This window comes from Protopterus annectens, chromosome 2.part2, assembly GCF_019279795.1.
Source record: "Protopterus annectens isolate FY-2018-M chromosome 2.part2, PAN1.0, whole genome shotgun sequence".
Classification (NCBI taxonomy): Eukaryota; Metazoa; Chordata; order Ceratodontiformes; family Protopteridae; genus Protopterus; species Protopterus annectens.
In genome coordinates, this window is record NC_056730.1 from 975330752 (window position 1) to 975349731 (window position 18980).

General features: G+C 42.4%; 1 protein-coding gene across 1 annotated transcript in view; it reads left to right on the top strand.

Annotated features, from left to right (window-relative positions):
* FBXL17 (F-box and leucine rich repeat protein 17) overlaps positions 1-18980 on the top strand; it is a 251453-nt gene that overhangs the window by 147046 nt on the left and 85427 nt on the right. Inside the window, exon 3 of the mRNA XM_044064478.1 lies at positions 11995-12117. Coding sequence (XP_043920413.1) covers positions 11995-12117 — 123 coding nt within the window. The remainder of the gene's footprint in view (positions 1-11994; positions 12118-18980) is intronic.

Here is an 18980-nt window from a genome sequence, read left to right on the forward strand (position 1 = left end):
ACCAAGTTCATTCCCTGCTGTCCATGAGGTTAATTCAGCCTGTTCCTGCAGCCCAGATAGGCCAAGGATGTTCTTCGTCTCACATTGCTGCAGTCATAACCTGTGGGTAGCCCGCTGTCCTCGGTCGGCCCGAATACCAAAGAGTTAGGCTGGCGTCGGACATGGGCGCCCGGAGCTGACGTCAGTACGTAGTAGTACTTAAGCGCATGACCGACGCCATATCCTCAGTCTTTCTTGCCGCGTGGTCCGAAGCAGAAGCAGCGTTTGCAAGTGCCGTTTCGGCGTTCTGAAATTTTCAGTTTTCGAGTTTCAGACCGAAGACCAGGTTGGGCTAAGTACCCCGTTGGGGAAAATTTTTGTCTTTTCTTGCCTCAGTTAATCCGGATGTCAGAAAAAGTTAATAATTGTATTTCTTGTGGGAAACCGATACCTCATAGGGACTATCATTCTCTCTGTATTCCTTGCTTAGGGCCTGAACACGACGTAGTCGGGTGTCGCTTTTGCACTAGATTTAATAAGCACACCATTAAACGCAGATTAGACTGTGCTAGGCTTGTTTTCGGTAAGCGGTGTAACTACAACATGCCGTCGGATCCTCCGGCGCCCGCTACTGCAAAAAAACGAAAAGATAAATCCTTAAGGTCCAAACCGGATGAGTCGTCTGTTGCGGACGCCGGTTCTATGGAATCTACGGTTGAATCTGTGGATCCAGCCGAGGTCTCGGCTGAATCCCAGGGGGAACCTTTAATTTTGCAAGAGTTGGCCTCTCAGGAGTTAGGTCAGGCCGAGGGTGCTTCTCAAGTTTCTGTGGTTCCATCCTTACAAAAGGTTATTAGGCCTTCTGCTTCAGTCACTAAAGGCCCTGCTAAGGCTAGACCTGGTATTTCTGGTACGGGCCACAGCCCTGGTTCTTCGGGTTCTGTTCCTAAAAAGCATATGTTGAAAATGGCAGAGGATTTGATTACTTTGATCAGGGGTTCTATGCCCCCTCCAGAGAAGAGGCCTAGGGTGGAGACAGATTTAGAGGGAATGGAACATTCCTCAGATTACTCTGAGTCCTCAGCTGAGGATATTCAGGATTTTCCTCCCTATTCTGATTCGGATGCAGAGGATTCCTGTCCTTCTGCTTCCCCTCCAGAGGATTTTTCCTTTTCTCAAACCTTGCATTCCATGAGGGAGCATTTCAAGTGGGAAGGTCAGAATTTTTCAGATTCTCGTAAGAGGCTTAGGGAATTTTTGTTTTTGCCACAACATAGACCTTTGGCAATTCCCCCTGTTTTAGATGTTGTTCAGGATGTCTTTTCTGAAGCTTCCCTTAATCCTGATTCTTTACCCCCTGCCCCTGTCAAACCAGACAGGTATTACAGAGTTCCAGAGGCGCATAAATATTTGTATAAGAGCCCTAGAGCTGACCCGGAAACTATTATCCAAGGGCCTAAGGGTGTCAGGGCTTCTGTGGTTAAGAATCCAGTTCCTTTGGATAAAGATTCTAGAGCGTTGGATAGGTGGGGTAAAAAAGTGTACACCTCTTCTACGTTAGCTATGAGGGCTTTAAATTGCCAATTCCATATGCTGAAGTATCAGAACTTTCTGTTAGGTCAATTGAAATCTAAGGTAGATGCTTTATCTGAGGGTATAGAGTGTAAGGAGTTGCAGGACTTGGTTCATGCTTCAGATCAGGTTGGTAAACATTCCCTGCAGTGTGGCTTCGATGCCCTTCAGGCTTCTTCCAGGGTGGCTGCTACTGGTTCAGTTATTCGTAGACATGCCTGGCTTAAAGATCAAAATTTGTCAGAACATGTTAAAGCTCGGATTTTGGATGCTCCCCTTCAATCTGAAGTTTTTTGGTTCCCCTGTGGAGTCAGTTTTGAAAAAGATGGAAGACAAAGCTAAGTCTATGCAGACAGTTAAGGAATTTTGCAAGTGCAGCCCTAAGTTTAGCAGGAATTGGCCTGCTAGAGGATGGTCTTACCCTTCTTCAGATTTTCAGTCTAAGGGCAGATCTAGGCGTGGTAGGGCAGGGCTCACTCTCAGGGTTCTTTCAGACCTAGGACTTGGAGTTCTCCTGCACAATCTTCTGGTGAGGGCAGGGGTCAGCCTTTCGTAAACAGACCCAATGACCTGTATCTCCAGCTGCCAGATCCTTCCTTTCTGGCAGCTCCTCTAGGAGGAAAGTTGGCACTTTTCAAGCAAAATTGGCATTTGGTCACCCAGGACAAATGGGTGTTGGACATAATAAATCAAGGCTACAAGTTTTATTTTCACACTTTTCCCCCTTTCAAAGGCATGCCAGATGTACCTCCTCGGCAAAGGCTGGAGGCTCAGGAACAAATTTCTTTGCTTTTACAGATGGGGCAATCCAGGTGGTACCTCCGTCAGAAGAAGGCCTAGGGTTTTATTCTCGTCTATTCCTAGTGCCAAAGAAAGGAAACACTTGGAGGCCAATTCTGGATTTGTCCATTCTCAATACATACCTAGACATTCCAAAGTTCAAGATGTTAACATTACAGCAACTTCTGCCTCTGCTAGGCAAAGATCACTGGATGATAACTCTGGATCTCAAAGAGGCCTGTCTTCACATTCCTATCAGGCCCAGCTGCAGGAGATTCCTGCTGGCTGGCACTTCTCATTATCAGTTCTCTGCATTGCCCTTTGGTTTATCTACTGCACCCAGGGTGTTCACAAAGGTTCTGGCTCCTGTAATAGCTTTCTTAAGACTGAGGGGAATTCAAATTTATCCTTATCTGGACGATTGCCTGATTCTTGCTCAAGACAAAGACAAGTTACTTCAACAGCTACAGTATGTAATGACAGTTTTAAGGTGCCTAGGGTATTCTGTGAACGAAACAAAGTCCAGTCTAGTACCCTCTCAGGACATGTGCTTTCTGGGTGTGAGACTGAATACAGCCTCTCAGATGGCTTTTCTGACCCCGGACAAACAAAGAACTCTTCACCTCTACTTCCAGCAATTATCAGTACGGTCCAGGCTGACTGCAAGGACAGTCCTTCAAGCCTTAGGGTTCATGGCATCTTGCATTCTGGTACTTCCCAATGCCAAACTGCATATGAGGAAGCTACAATGGTATCTCAAAAGTGTATGGACTCAACACTGCCACGATTTGGACACTGTCATTCCAATAATACCGTGCATCCAGAAGGAATTCTTGTGGTGGGCACAGGAATGTCACCTAAACAAGGGACTCTGTGACCCGACCAGAGGCGAGTCAGATCTTAATGACGGATGCCTCAGACCTGGCTTGGGGAGCACACTTCAATGGGAAATGGATTCAAGACACGTGGCCTCCCAAATTACAGCATTTGCATATCAACATGAAGGAGATGTTAGCAGTACAGTTTACCCTGATGGCTTTCAAGGGCCTACTTCAACCAGGACAGGTGTTGATTCAAACAGACAACACTACAGTCATGTGGTACATCAACAAGCAGGGGGGGACCCATTCTTACCCTCTTTGCAGACAAGCTATGATATTGTGGGAGACTGCTCTGGGGTTGCACATCACTCTTCAAGCACGGTTTCTGCCAGGAGCACAGAACTCCTTAGCAGATGTATTGAGCAGACAAATTGTGGATCCCCACTAGTGGAAATTGGATCCTCAGGTATTTCAACAGTTGACAGTGGCTTGGGGAACTCCAGTCATAGATCTGTTCGCTTCTCCTCTAAATTTCCAACTACCAAAATTTTGCACAAGGATGTTTCACCCAAAAGCTTGGAAAGTGGACGCTCTATCTTTCAGTTGGAACAACCTTCACGTCTGTGCTTTTCCTCCTCTGCCTCTCCTTACCAAGGTACTCTTGAAAGTCAGGAGGGACAAGCCTTGCATGATTTTAATAGCACCAGATTGGCCACGTCAGCACTGGTATCCTCTGCTGAGAAGTCTAATTCAGGAGCCTCCTTGGCCTTTACCACAGCTTCCTCATTTGTTGTCCCAGTCAAGCAGTCATTTGCTCAATGTCAGGGTGCAGTCCCTGCATCTAACAGCCTGGCGTATTCTGTTTTAGAGCCTGGGGGTTCTCAGCTTCCCAGCAGGTTTTGGATGTCATTTTGGAAGCTAGGCGGCCTAGCACTAGAAAAGTTTATGCTGATAAATGGAAGAGATTTTTTCTTTGGAGCACAACAAAGGATTTTGATGTCTCGGTACCTAATTTGAGTTGTACACTGCAGTACCTTACTGAATTACTGGACAAGGGTTTGTCGTTTTCCTCTGTGAAGGTTCATGCTGCAGCCATTTCTGCTCACTATGATTGTGACCCTCCTTTATTTTCTCACCCTTTGTTTAAGCAATTTCTTAGAGGGGCAAAAAATATAAGACCCCCAAGTAGAGCTCCTACTCCTTCCTGGGATCTCAATTTTGTGTTGGAGAAGCTTACTTTGCCTCCTTTTGAACCTGCAGCTACGTCTGAATTGAAGTTTTTGTCTTGGAAGACTGCCTTTTTGTTGGCCATTACTTCTGCCAGAAGGGTATCTGAATTGCAGGCTCTCATGGCAGTTGAACCTTTTCTAATATTCCATAAGGATAGAGTTTCTTTGCGTACTAACCCTACTTTCATGCCAAAAGTGATTTCTAATGTGGCCTTGAACCAGTCTATCCATTTGCCTACCTTTTATGCTGATCCCCAAAATAAGGGGGAAAAAATCTTGCATTCTTTGGATATACACAGGCAGTTGAGTTATTATTTGAGCAGAACTAAGGAGTTCAGACAGACTCAACAGTTATTTGTTACTTTTACTTTGGGTTCACAAGGGAAAGCTGTTTCAAAGCAGACTATTTCGAAGTGGATTGGTAATTGCATTGCTTTTTGTTATTCTCATCATGGGAAGAATGTTCCTGCTGGGATTAGACCTCATTCCACTAGGGCTACGGCCACTTCTACTGCTTTTTTGAGGGGTGTAGCTACTAAGGACATTTTGGAAGCAGCTACTTGGAGTTCAGTTCATACTTTTACTAAGCATTATCATCTCCCTCTTTTCTCCAAGTCCAGGGCTGGGTTTGCCACTGCAGTCTTATAGGGCATGTTAGCAGCCCCTAATGCCTTTTAGTTTGCCAGCCTCCCTTTTCCTTTGCTTTGGGATTCTACCCACAGGTTATGACTGCAGCAATGTGAGACGAAGAACATAGTACAGTTTTGTACCTACCATAAATGTAGATGTTTGAGGATCCACATTGCTGCAGTCCTATTTTCCCTCCCTCCTTCCCCTCTTTGGTTTGGGGGTGTTGTTGTTGTTTGTTATTATTGTTCCTTGGGGATAATTATTATTATTTTTCTCCTTTTGTGGCTCTGGCCTTTTCTTTTTAAGGCCTTCTGACATCTGGGGCAAGAAAGACTGAGGATATGGCGTCGGTCATGCGCTTAAGTACTACTACGTACTGACGTCCGCTCCGGGCGCCCATGACCGACGCCAGTCTAACTCTTTGGTATTCGGGCCGACCGAGGACAGCGGACTACCCACAGGTTATGACTGCAGCAATGTGGATCCTCGAACATCTACATTTATGGTAGGTACAAAACTGTACTTTTCTATTCCAGACTTTTTTCCTGGTACCCAGAAAAGAGGGCACCTGGTGCCCAATCCTAGATCTATCCATTCTAAATACCTTCCTGGTGGTACCAAAATTCAAAATGCTCACCCTCCGGCAGCTTCTTCCTATGCTATCCAAAGATGTCTGGTTAGCCACCCTAGACCTAAAAGAGGCCTGTTTTCACATCCCAGTCAGAGACTCTTGCAGGAAATCTCTATGTTTCAGGGCAGGATCTATGCATTGTCAGTTCTCTGCACTTCCCTTTGGCTTAGCCACTGCTCCCAGAGTTTTCACAAAATGTCTGGCTCCAGCCATTGTTTTTTGCAGACAAAGAAATATTCAAATTTACCCGTACTTGGATGACTGCCTGATTCAGTTATATTCCTGGGAGCAAGCCTGGATACAGCATCCCAGATGGCATTCCTTACTCCAGAAAAACAAGCCTATCTGACAGGCTACTTCTCTCAACTGGCCACCAGAACCCAGTTATCCGCAAGGAAAACCCTGCAAGCTCTAGGGTTCATGGTCTTCTGCATTCTACTAATTCCATATGCCAGACTGCATATGAGGAAACTTCAGTGGTACTTAAAAAGCCTTTGGTGTCAACATTGTCAGGACCTGAAAACTATTATACCTATGATACCTTGTCTAAGGAATGATTTTCTTTGGTGGGCAGCAGCATGCAACCACAACAAGAAACTTCCCTTTTCACAACCCCATGCCACCCAGATCCTAACCACAGAATCATCAGACTATGCCTGGGGTGCACACCTGGATGGCAGGTGGATTCAGGGCCTCTGGAGCCCAAATCAAATTCATCTGCACATCAACCAAAAAGAGATGCTAGCTGTTCAGCATGCTCTGATAGCATTCAGACCCTTACTCTCTCCGGGGCCTCTACTAATCAAAACGGACAACACCACAGTGATGTGGTACATCAGCAAGCAGGGCGGAACCCACTCCTACCCACTCTGCAGGCTAGCCAAGACCCTTTGGCACACTGCTTCAGCCATGCAGATTCACCTAGCACAATTCCTGCCAGGCAACCAATACTCTCTGGCAGACAATTTAAGCAGATCTCTTAGACCCACACAAGTGGCAATTAAACCACAACACCTTCAGCCTCGTAACCCAGAAATGGGGTACCCCGAAGGTGGACCTATTTGCCTCCCACAACAAACATCAGCAAATTCTGCACCAGGGAACCTCGCAGCAAGGCCTGGAAAGTGGATGCCCTATCCTTCCAATGGGTAAACCTCTCGATCTATGCATTTCCCCCTCTACCTCTTCTTACAAGGGTGTTACACAAAATAAGGGAGGAAACACCAAGGGCAGTCCTGATTGCCCCAAACTGGCCACGCCAACACTGGTACCCGCTACTGCGCAGTCTGTCACCGTTGCCTTCATGGCACCTCCCTTAGATTCCAAGTCTCCTGACCCAGCAGAAGGGAGAGTTCTTGCATCCACAATTGCAGACGCTGAACCTGGCAGCCTAGCTTATTCCTTGACCTCTCCTGCAGTGGCCAGCCTAAGCAAGCAAGTCCTTGACGTTATACATGAAGCCAGACGACCCAGGACTAGAAAATTATATGCTGACAAGTGGAAAAGGTATTGCTCCTGGATCCAGGATAAAGGAGCTGAACCAGCACAGCCCTCCTTACCTCTCGTCCTGGATTACCTAGCAGACCTGCTTCACAGGGGCATATCCTTCTCTTCTATTAAAAGCCATGCCTCTGCCATCTCTGCTCATTACAGCACAGAGCCACTTCTGTTTTCACACCCCCTCATCAAGCAGTTCCTTAGAGGGGCTAACAACCTAAGGCCACCCAGAAGAGCCCCTATCCCTGCTTGGGACCCTAACTTTGTGTTGGAAAAGCTCACAATACCCCCCTTTGAGCCTGCAGCTTTGGCAGAGTTAAAATTCCTCTCTTGGAAAACAGCCTTGCTTTTGGCCATCACTTCAGCTAGAAGAGTGTCTGAGCTACAAGCACTCATGGCTGTGGAACCCTTCATCAGTTTTTCATGCTGACAGGGTCTCCCTCAGGACTAACCCAACTTTCATGCCTAAAGTGGTGTTCATTGTGGCTTTCAACCAATTTATCCATTTTCCCACCTTTTGCCCCTAAACTTCAAAATAAGGGGGAAATGATCCTGCAGTCTTTAGATGTGCACAGACGGATCAGATTCTACCTGGATAGGACGACGCACTTTAGGAAATCTGACCAGGGGCAGAGGGCAAGACCATATAAAAAAAAAAAAATTCCTAATGGATAGCGCACTGTATCCATTTCTGCTACAAACACCATGGGAAATCACTCCCCACAGGGGGTCGGAATGCATTCCACTAGGGCAGTTTCCACCTCTGCAGCTTTTCTCAGAGGAGTCACTACCAGGGACATCCTGAAGGCTGCAACATGGAGTTTTGTTCATACCTTCACCAAGCATTACCACCTGCCTATCTTTTCCAAATCCAGGGCAGGCTTTGCAACCGCAGTCCTGCAGGGCATACTAGTCAGCCCCAACTCTTCTTGACTGCCTCCACCCATTTCTTCATCTTTGGGAATCGACCCAAGTATGATGACTGCAGCAGTAAAACACGAATAACATAGTACAGTTGTGTACACTTAACAGAAATGTAGATGTTTGAGTGTATTCACTGTTGCAGTCCTGATTTACCACCCTCCATCCCCCTTGTCTCTCTCTCTTCCTCACTCCTTACAGTGCTATTTGATATTTACTTTCTACTGGTGGTGTTATTCCACCATAACCTAGCTCCCTATTTGGGGAGGCTCCTGACATTTGGGGCAAGAAAAACTGATGTAATGGAGTTGGCTGCCTGTTTTTATACCACTGGCGACCTGACGTCAGTCCTGGAGCAACAGCAACCAACACAGAAATACTAAGCCTCTGGTATTCGGGCCGACTGAGAGCTACCCCTGGCAGGATAACCCTAGTGTGATGACTGCAACAGTGAACGCACTTGAACATCTATATTTATGGTAAGTGTACACAGCTGCACTTTGTGAACTTACTCTTAAGACCTCACAGTAGAGATGTGATATTATAGTCATGGTGTGTAGTTGAAAATCCAAAGATAGTTTTTGGCACACGATAATCAAAACAACATGCAAACTGTAATCTCAGCTCTGTGGTTAGAGGAATGAAACATTGCTTACAACCCTGCAAACCTGTTTTTGATTAGTGGCACTGGAGGGGCTGGGTGGGGAGGATGGTGGTGTGTAATCTATCCTGGCATGCCCATCCTTCAGATGAATGAAAGTTGTTTGCCCCACTGTATTGACAGCGGTCACCAGTGAGTAGGCATTCATCCCTATAAATAACCTTGAAGGTCTATGTTGCACTGTCTATACACTCTGTCACCAGAGATGCATGTGTTACCTGTAAGAAGCAGTAGATGCAGTGCCTGCAAGCCACATATTTTTATTTTATTTATTTTATTTTATTTTACATTTGTTAACCGGGGGTGTCTGACTGAGCCGAAAAGGCCCTTTTTCAGCAGAGGCCCGGGGAGAAAAGCTCCACAAAGAAAAATTACAGACACATTTAGTTATTGGGGATGGGACAAAAGTTCATGTGACCAGCAAACTGGCCTGCTCCCTTCTACTTCGAGTGAATGGGTTAATAAGGCTTTCCACATGGGGAGCAAATGAGCCCACAGACTCTTGCCCTTTCACTGAATGCCTAGCGGACACTCTTGGGAGGAATGAATGAACCAGAAGGGTGCATGTAGGAGAGTCATTGGGGAAATCCTGTTTGAAGATCAGTTGCCTTTATACAGCCTGCCTCCCTACTCCAAAATAGTCACTTTCTGGCTATGTACATCCCTACTGTTTGACCAAGTGAAAGAAATAATCACCATGGTGATGTTTCATCTTGTCACTCTTAGACATATGCTGTATCTTGCCAATGCTCCAAAAATTTTATCAGCAGCTTTTCAACTACAATTAAGTATTGTCCTTTGCTTTCAGACACAGCATATTCTCCCTTCCTCAATGACCCACTCCCACAATAACCAGTTTCTGACTTTGTGTGCCTTAGATGCTTGAATGTGATTAAGTGAAAGAAATAATGGCCATAATAGTGTTTTGTTTTGTTTTATATGTATTGCTCCTCACTGATAAGCCATATTGGTAATTATCTGTATTCAAGTCAACATAATGTTCCTTGCTTTTGTAGAGATCATTCTTCCCGGTTCTCCCCAGGATAGCCAATTTCTGACTTTGTTGCTTCTAAAATCTGACTGTGATTTATTATTGAGAAGTAATGGTCATAATAATCCATTGCATCTTTACTTTCATAATCATGCACTGCAAGCCATACTGTCTTCTAACTGAGACACTCTGCCTCCTAATCATTCATCTCAACAGTAATATTTCTGAGCTGTCTTTGATCAGGTGAGCGAAATAATGGCTTTAGTGATGACTTTTGGCTTCTATATATATGCTCACTGCCTCTGCAGAGAAAGCTGTCATTTAGCTATAGACAAGTAGCTGTTTTTGATTTCATGCAATGTCTTCCTCCTTACCCTCACATTTTCCACCTTGAGTATGTACACCTCATATGTTCGAATATGACTGGGCTGAATGTGATCAGATAATTGAATATATGAGTTCACGATTCATCAGTCTACAGATTGATTCCCTCTGCCTATGTTTACTGGTTTGACTTTGAGAGAGTGATTTTACAAGACAGAACTCTTGAGTTGTCACTGAGTTGGTCCTTGGAGCTCAGTCAAGTTGGCTTAGTAGGGATATTTAAAAATATAAAAAGGCAGTGTATTTCAACTTGTTTCTGTTACACACACACACACACACACACACACACACACACACACACACACACACACACACACACACACACACACACACACACACACACACACACACACACGCACACAGACACACACTCTCTCTGACAAGCCAAACCAGTGATCACTTGATTGTGATCATTTAATTGTATGGGTTGTTTATACATAGTTTGCATTTTCTACCTTTCCTATAACTACTTTCTGTATACCCCTCGTATGTTTGACTTTAAGTATTTGCTGGTATTCTGCCACAAGTGTTATTTGTTGGTCATTATTCAGCCTTTGACCAACAAAGCTGGATATACAGTAGATAAAGTTGATGTACGTAGAATGTTGTGGTCAAGCTGTTGTGATTTTCTACTCATTTTGTTATTAGTTAAAAGATGCAGGCAGCAACTCTCCTTAAAGAGCAGAACATCTGTTCCCAGTGGCAGACTGTAAAAAAATGATTATGGATTATGAGATGCACTGTAAAAAAAAAAACCCAAAAAAGAACTAGCTCTGTGCAACTATTGTCAATGTTTTTTTTACCTCGCATAGTAGCAGTACACAAGGTGTAGATTGGATAGCTACTGCTTATTAACACTTGCAATTGAGGAAAGTGAGATGGCATACGAATAAATAGCAGTATGTCTGGTTTCCATGTCTGTTTTCATGTAGGGTAATTTCATTTGGGCAATTATTGTGTCATTAGTACATTAATTAATAAAATATTTCCAAAGTGTTTTAATTTTGTGAATTTTTTTATTACTTTAAAATCTTAGTTTTTATTTTTGCTGTATTCCTTTTCAAGAGTGTTTTGATAATTTGTCACGTATAATCAAAGGGTTAAGAACTGTCAGGATCTTGTACTGCTTTTTGTACAGTGTTCACATTTCTCTGCAGCATTCTGGTTGGAATCAGTGTGTACAATTTTATACCAGTACTCTCTAGAATATTGTGAAAATTCTTCGCATTATGCACAGTCTTGCATTTATCAGAGGTATGTAAAAAAAACTTTAAACATGTAGCCTCATTACAGAGGAGGAGAAAGTAAGCCGCGGTGGTACAGAGGTAGCGTTGTTGCCTCACAGCAAGAGGTTCTCCTGTTCAATTCACGGCTGGAGAACCTTCTGTGTGGAGTCTGCATGTCCTCCCCATGGTTGAGTGGCCTCCAAAAGACATGCGTGAATGGGCGTGCCTTAGTTGAAGGTTGGGCGTCGGGCTGGCAACTCGGCACCATAAAAAATCTACTGCCAATCATTAGCGGACCAGAGTTCTGCTGTGGCGACCCCTAACTGGGAAAAGACAAACAATAACAACAGTGGAGAAGAAAGTAAAATAAAAAAATTAGGAAATGGTTTAGCATTTATGAAATCTGCTAGCACTGATTTGTAGTTGGATTCACATTTAGCAGTACCCATATAGAAAGTGCACTTCAGTCTTATTTGGTAATAAAATGTAATTCTTTTTATTAACAAAATCAGACTGATGCTGTGGTGGTTCTTTTTCCTACTACCAGTAAGTTTTGTGTGCTGCTGTGACATTCTGACTTCTTCATTTTAATACCATTGATAACAGCACTTTAAAACACTATTTTTTTTAATAGTAATTTGAAGTACTTATTTTTTATTTTGTTGTTTGTAGATCTTTTCTAATTTATCGCTGGATGAACGTGGCCTTTGTGCATCTCTAGTTTGCAAGTACTGGCGAGATCTCTGTTTAGATTTTCAATTATGGAAACAATTGGATCTCAGTGGTCGAGCACAGGTAAATAGTGTTCTCGTTTCCTGCAAGCAGTTATGCAGTCTGGCTAAATACCTTTTTGTTAATAATTTCCTGTCATTATTGCTTTCACTGTGTGATGTACCATTCTACTGATTGTTTGAAAATAGTCAAACATGTGCATACTTTTAACAGTTTTATTTTATAAGTCATAAATAGAAGAAGGAAAAAAGATTGGTGATTTGGCTGCAGAGTAAATTGTTTTGGAGTCTTAAGTTAGTAGTGTCTTGACAGATTTTAGTTTAGTTGTAGCTATTTTGTTGCAGTTTATTAAAAGATGCATATTTTTTTAAAAGGTTGTCTTACTGTGTAGTTGACTGCATACCATTAAATGTAATTTTGTGAAAAAGTTGTGTTTAAATTGATGGCAAATATGGATGAAATGATGGTCATCATATTCATCACTGCTTTGATACCCTTAGCTTATATGGGGTTTTATCCTGCCAAGGATATAACAGCTGGTCAGAATCTGAAGCTTCAGGGCACCTGCCACGCATCTAAAACTGATAGCTTGAGTTGAGCTGACTAAAAAGACAGACTTTGGTGTCAAACCCTTAAGAGCTTTAGTGCCATTAAACAGAGTGCTCCTCTGTAAACTTTCAAGGATTAATAGTTGGCTTGTGCTGTTCATTTGCTGAGCAGCTAAGTTCCATTGGGAGGGGGGGACTTTCCACATTAAAAAAAATGTTTTATTGTACTTTCCTGTTTAGGAAAGTTATTTTCAGTAGGAGTTTGTGTATTAATGGACTGTCATGAGACTTAACTGTATTTTTAAAACAGGAACTCACTTTTTTCCTGTAAGTTAAAAAGTTGTTTGAAAGCAATCTAAAACAATTTTGTCTCTGGAGAAATTGGGTTTGGTTTACTTTTGGAGGCTGTCATATTACTTTAAAGTTCCTTTTTGTAAAAAAAAAAAATTACTTGGTCTTTATATTTTCCTAGGCAGCACTTTTAGCTTAAACATGGAACAAACTATTGGTCCTACAGTCTGTTCTTCTAGCCACAAAAAGAAAAAGTCACGCAAACACATCAGGCTAGCAGTTGGCGTCCACAGCAGATGGGTGATTTCTGCTGCGGCAATAGTGTTTCTCAAACCACACATCTTGTACCTCGGATCCTTCTGGTGTAGCACCTGCAGGTACTATGGACTGGGGGTTAGCCATGTCCTCTGCAGCTGTTCAGGTTCCCTCAGTAGGCAGGGTAATGTCATTTTTGTCATGGGAGAGGAAGCTGGGACGACATCTCATCTGAATGTTGTGCCCATCCCTGGGGAAACTGCTGCTGCCATTAATAACAGTGTTGACCCCATTTTTCCTGTCAAAAAGAAACAGAAAACGAAACATTGTATCTGCTCCGCCTCAAATTTTCATAGGTACAAGTAGTTTACTGGATCTGGCTAAGGGTTTAGTTGAAGCTATTCATCGTTCTTAAAGGCTGGTTTCATGTAAAACAGTGAGCGAGTCCTCTTTTCCTGAAGAGATTCAGTATTCTGAATCTGGACAGATTCAGAAATCTAAGGAGAAAACTCTGTTTCAGACTCAAAGGAGATCTCTGTTTCTGATTATCCCTGTGGGGGGGTTCTCTGCTTTTCCCTCTGGAAGTTATCTTTCTCTAAGACTATTTCTAGAATGTGCCAGTGTTTTCAGAGGGAGAGCACTGAGGTTTTTCAGTCTCTCAGAAAATGAGTTGTTACAGGAGGAATTTCTAGAACCTTCACCCGTTCCTCCAGTTCTGTCATCTTTGGAGAATGTGTGTCTCTGAATGCTATTTTTTATAGTCAGCCTACTGCCCCTAAAAAGGCAGATAGAATGTGTGAAGTTCCTCAATCTTTTAAGTTTTTGTATACTCTTCCCAAACCTGACCCAGAAGATATGTCTTTAGTTAATCCTACTGCTAATAAACATTAATTGCAAGCCTACTCTTTGTGACAAGAATTCGAAGATTATTGGTAAGTATGGGAAAAAGGGTATGCTTCTGCAACTTTGATTTTCAAAATTTTGATTGTCAGGCTTGTATGTTAACGTTTATTTAGACTAATCATGAAAATATGAGGAATGTTTTGTGTGTAGTTTTTTTTGTTAGGAAAATCTGTTTTAAATAATCAAGTTCTTCCATTTTCCAAGTCATGTCTCATTTACAGTGTGTTTAAGATTCACTAGATACTACTACAATGGCTATGGCCACTGGTACTGTTTTGTGGAGGGTTACCTGACTGCCTTCTCAAAACCTCTCAGATGGTGTGAACTGTAACATCCGGCTATATCCCACTAGACTGCCAACAATTAAATGACACCCCTTACTATCCTGGGTTAGTAACCAAGGAGCTTCAATCCTCACTACTGACGCCAATGAGACTGTCTCTTAAACAGAAGTAATCTTTCACAGTTTTCCCCTAAGAGCACAACAGGAGCATGCTCTGTTTTCCTGGGACTGGACTATGTACTTCTGTCCACCCCAAATGTATTTTCTTTGTATACACTGCAGAGCAATGTGTCCCAGTTTAAGACCTCTGATACAGTCACACTCAAGTTTAATTTAAATCTCACACATCCAAACACTTCTGGGAAAGCCTGACACAGATTTCCAGCTGTGTCCCTTCCCCAAAATAATACTGTAATGCTGCCACCAATTAAGAGTGTCTTCATGCCCTTCTAAAGGGGTGTCCAAATATGAAAATTTAATATCAAAATAAATGATAGCTATATCCAGAACAGCCAGGCCTTCAAGGGGACCTAGGGAGTATCAAACCGGTATAGGCACTGTCTGATCTCTAAAGAAAAACACTGATTTCCAGCCATAATGTTAACATTTAAAAATAAGTAAAATGATTTCAAGAATGTAAATCAATAGCTTTCAATAAACAGCAGAACTCAGTCACCAGAAATGTAAAATTAAACTGCAGGATAGAAGTCCATTATTCTAGAAAAACTCTATATCTTAATAACTAAGCTTTCCTAATCTAACTAAGGAATACTGTCTCTGATCTAATCTAACACATAACAAGGCAAAAGGCAGGCTTATAGTTTTTGGTGAGTTCTCTTTCATGGATGTCCACTGACTGCACAGCACTTTTACTGACTGTACTTCACCAACTGCTCAGCACTTGACAAACTGCAGTCTGAACTATCTTATTTAAAAAAAAATAACAGCTGTTTGAAAAAAATCCTCACTTGGCAATCGGGAACATTCTAATGACATCTTCCACTGTTCAGCTAACTCTCCACAGTTTGCACTTTAGAATGTCCCTCACAAATGTTCAATTAGAAATGTATCAAAACACTGACAGAGTCTTTAAACATTCTGTTTAAACAGGAAAATACTCAACATTTTAAAACATATTTACACTTTCTGACAAGTAGACATGCTGGCAATACCATACAAGTTAATCCAGAGTACACTCGTATCTCTTGCCAGACATGCTAACTCAAATAACAGTGTTTTCATTTTCTTCACATGAACAATGAGATTACAGATGACAGTGGGAGGAAATCCTTTCCCGCCTTTCGGGATGTGTTTGTGTTAATTATTCAACTGCTAGACAAGAAATACTCCTATTTTACATTGTTCTTCAACACGTGCTGGCCCAGGGATAGAAGCAGTTCCTCCTTCACAATTTGGGAAAGGTTTTTATTCAGGGATTTTAAGGATTTTGTTTAGTGCCAAAGAAGGAAAATGCTTGGAGAACAGTTCTGGATCTTTCTGTACTAAACCTGTTTGTGATGGTGTGAAGGTTCAAAATGCTGTACCTACACAAATATGCTTATCGTTGCATGCTATTTATCCAGACTTCAGGCATTTCCTAAGGTTTGTATGTCTGAATTAAATTCAGTTCTCTGCTTTATGCCTTTGGGCTATACATTACACTAAGAGTGTTGACAAAGCATCTAGCTCCAGTTATAGATCATTGCAGGCTACAGAGTTATCCACATTTTTTCATGTTTAGATGGCTTGCTTATCTTTGTACAGTCTTTTTCAAAGTGTCAGGAATCTCTCAGTTGGGTGAGAGAGCTCTTAGACGAGATGTGATTCCAAGTGAACATTCAAAAGTCTTTTTACAATCCTTCACACAGCATTGTATATTTAGGGTGTCAGCTGCACACTTCAGTTCAAAGAGCTTTTCTTCCACAGAAAAAAAAAAACTGATCTACATCTAGATCTATTGCTAAGGTTTTCCACTCAGACTTTGGTCACTAAGAGGGAATACCTCATGATTTTGGAGCTCATGGTGTCTGATTCTCTGGATACCCATGGCAAGACTCCACCAGAAAGATACAAAGGTAACTGAAGTCTCTGGTCCCATCACCAACATCCTTTATCTTTTTCAAATCCTAGTGCTGGGGGTTTGTCAGAAGAGAAATCACTTGGTGGAGACAGTAAATATCCCTAAATCCAAGTCTCGCCTTCTGTCTCCGTGTCCAAAGCATTCAGTCACCACAGTTGCATCAGACATTGTTTGGGGAGCAGTTTCAGGAGGGATAAAAGAAAAAGTTGTATGGAGAGCAGTTTCAGGAGGGAAGAAAAAGTTGTATGGGGCAATAAGGACAGACACAAACACATACATTTAAAATAGATGTTTGCCCTGGTCAAGGCACTCAACTCTCTGAATCATCTTTGGTAGCCTCAGATCTCCAAGTTGTTAAACTCAAACCACAGTCGTTTAGTACAACTGTCAAGGGGGGGGGGGGCAGGTTGTACCGCCCTTGCAGACTAGCCAGGTTAGCGTGGGATATAACTTCATAGCAGAGTCTCACTGTACAAGAATCCGACATGCCAGTGGAGCAAAATTGTGTGGTGGACAAGGGTAGACCTTCATGAATGGAAACTAGATCAAGGGGGTCTTCCAAGATTTGATCCATCTTTGGGGAGTTCATCAGGGTGAGCTATTTGCCTCCTCTCTGAACAATCAGCTGGCAAGTTTCTGCTCCAGGACTCCTTGCTGGAAGACAGATGCCTTTACTTTTCTTTTGACAAAAAAATCTTAATGTATGCTTTTCTACCTTTACATTAATATCCAGGGTACTTCTAAGGATTCAGAGGGAATCCCTCAAGATTATTGTGGTGACTCCCTTCTGGCCCATGCAACAGTGGTTTTCCCTTTTTTTGGAAATGGCCAGGGGCAATTACCACAAGCGTCTTCACAGACTGGATCTCCTCAAACCGAGATGAGAGGTGTTTGATACACTCCATCCCCAGTCAACTTTTAAGTGTCTGTCTGGATGATAGGGGTCTTAATTCCCTTTAGGCAGCTGTTTTCTGAGGATGTGCAGCAGGTTCTAAATGAAGCAAAGCCTGCTACTAGAAAGTCATATTAGTAAATGTAAAAGGTTTTCTGTTGGTGCCAACAACACAACCAGCAGAATTTCAGGGCTTGTGTTTTTCAGGTTTTATAATTTTTATGTTTGTTACTGTCCTATGGACTTTCTTAGTCCTCCTCTTTCGAAGTTTGTTTATTGGCCTTTTCAGCATGGCTGCTGATAGATCCTCCTCTTTCAATGCATTCTCATATTAAAATGTTCTAGAAAGGGATTTTGCACAAGCGGCCTTCAAAAAAACCCTTGGCTTCTCTTTAGAATCTTAATTTTGTGTTGGAGAAGTTAACACCTGCTACATTTGAATCAGCTAATTTGTATGACTTGAGTTCCTTAACGTGGAAGACTATCTGAGGTCTTATGATGAGTCAGCCTTACCTCATTTTTCACAGAGACCCGATTGTTTCAGTCATAAAAAAGCATTCATTCTTAAAGTGGCATCTGAGTATAGTTTAAGCCAAACTGTCCTTCTCACGGTTTTCTTTCCTGAACCTAAAGATGAGGGAGAAAGGATGCTTCACAACTTCATTGTCCACAAACAACTCTGGTACTATCTTTAAAGAGGTAAATCTTTCAGATCTTCAGATCAGTTGTTAATTTCTTGGGAAGGTAAGCAGGGACAACCTGTGTCAAAACAGATTATTTCTAAATGGTTGTCTAAGGCTATTACCTTTTGTTATTCCTACCGTAACAAAAACTTTCCAGGCAGGGTCAAGGTCTTCTTTACCAGGGCCTTGGCTTCATCTGTAGCCTTTTTGGAAAAGATTGGATTCTAGAAGTATTCTAGAAGCAGCAGCTTAGTCCTTTATGCATATATTTAAAAGGCATTACAAGCTTGATTCCTTATCTAGGTCTAGATCAGGCTTTGCTAGCATCACCTTCCAGGGGGCTGCTTGACCCTTCCCCTTCTACCTCTTAAATGTAGTAAGTTAGGGTACTCTACCTCTACAGCTAAGGCTGCTGCAGCAATGATCAGTATGATGAATGTAAACTTATCTAGCAGTCTGTTTAAATGATCACTGCTGCAGTAGCTGTTCCCCCTTCCATCCACTTATTTTTTGGTGTGTTGTTTACGTCGGCGTATGAAGACTTATTTTTTTTGTTCTTCCTAGGATTGTCCTTTCTGGGCTCCGCCTCCATCTCTTTCTCTCCTCTGACATGAAAGCTCTGAAGGGCTCGGTGACCAGACTTGTCTTTTTAGTCAGTTCATCTCATGCTGACTAATGGATTGGGTGCATTGAGGATGCCCGTAAACTTTGGAAGGTGGCCAGCTGTTACATCCTTGGAAGGATATAACCCATATAGCTAAGGCTAACTGCAGCAGTGGACATTTGAACATCTGCTGTTATGGTAAGTTTAACTACACAACTGTACTTTTTTTCAGTTTTTGTCTCTTTTCCAGCAATACACTTAACCATTTTTTTTCTTCTCATTAGCTGCCATCTACAGAGGTTATAAGTAGTGTTAGAGGAAGCTTTAGTATTAGCTGAATAAAGAAAAAAGTGAACTCCAGCAGTTCATGGAGGTTGGGGTGGCACT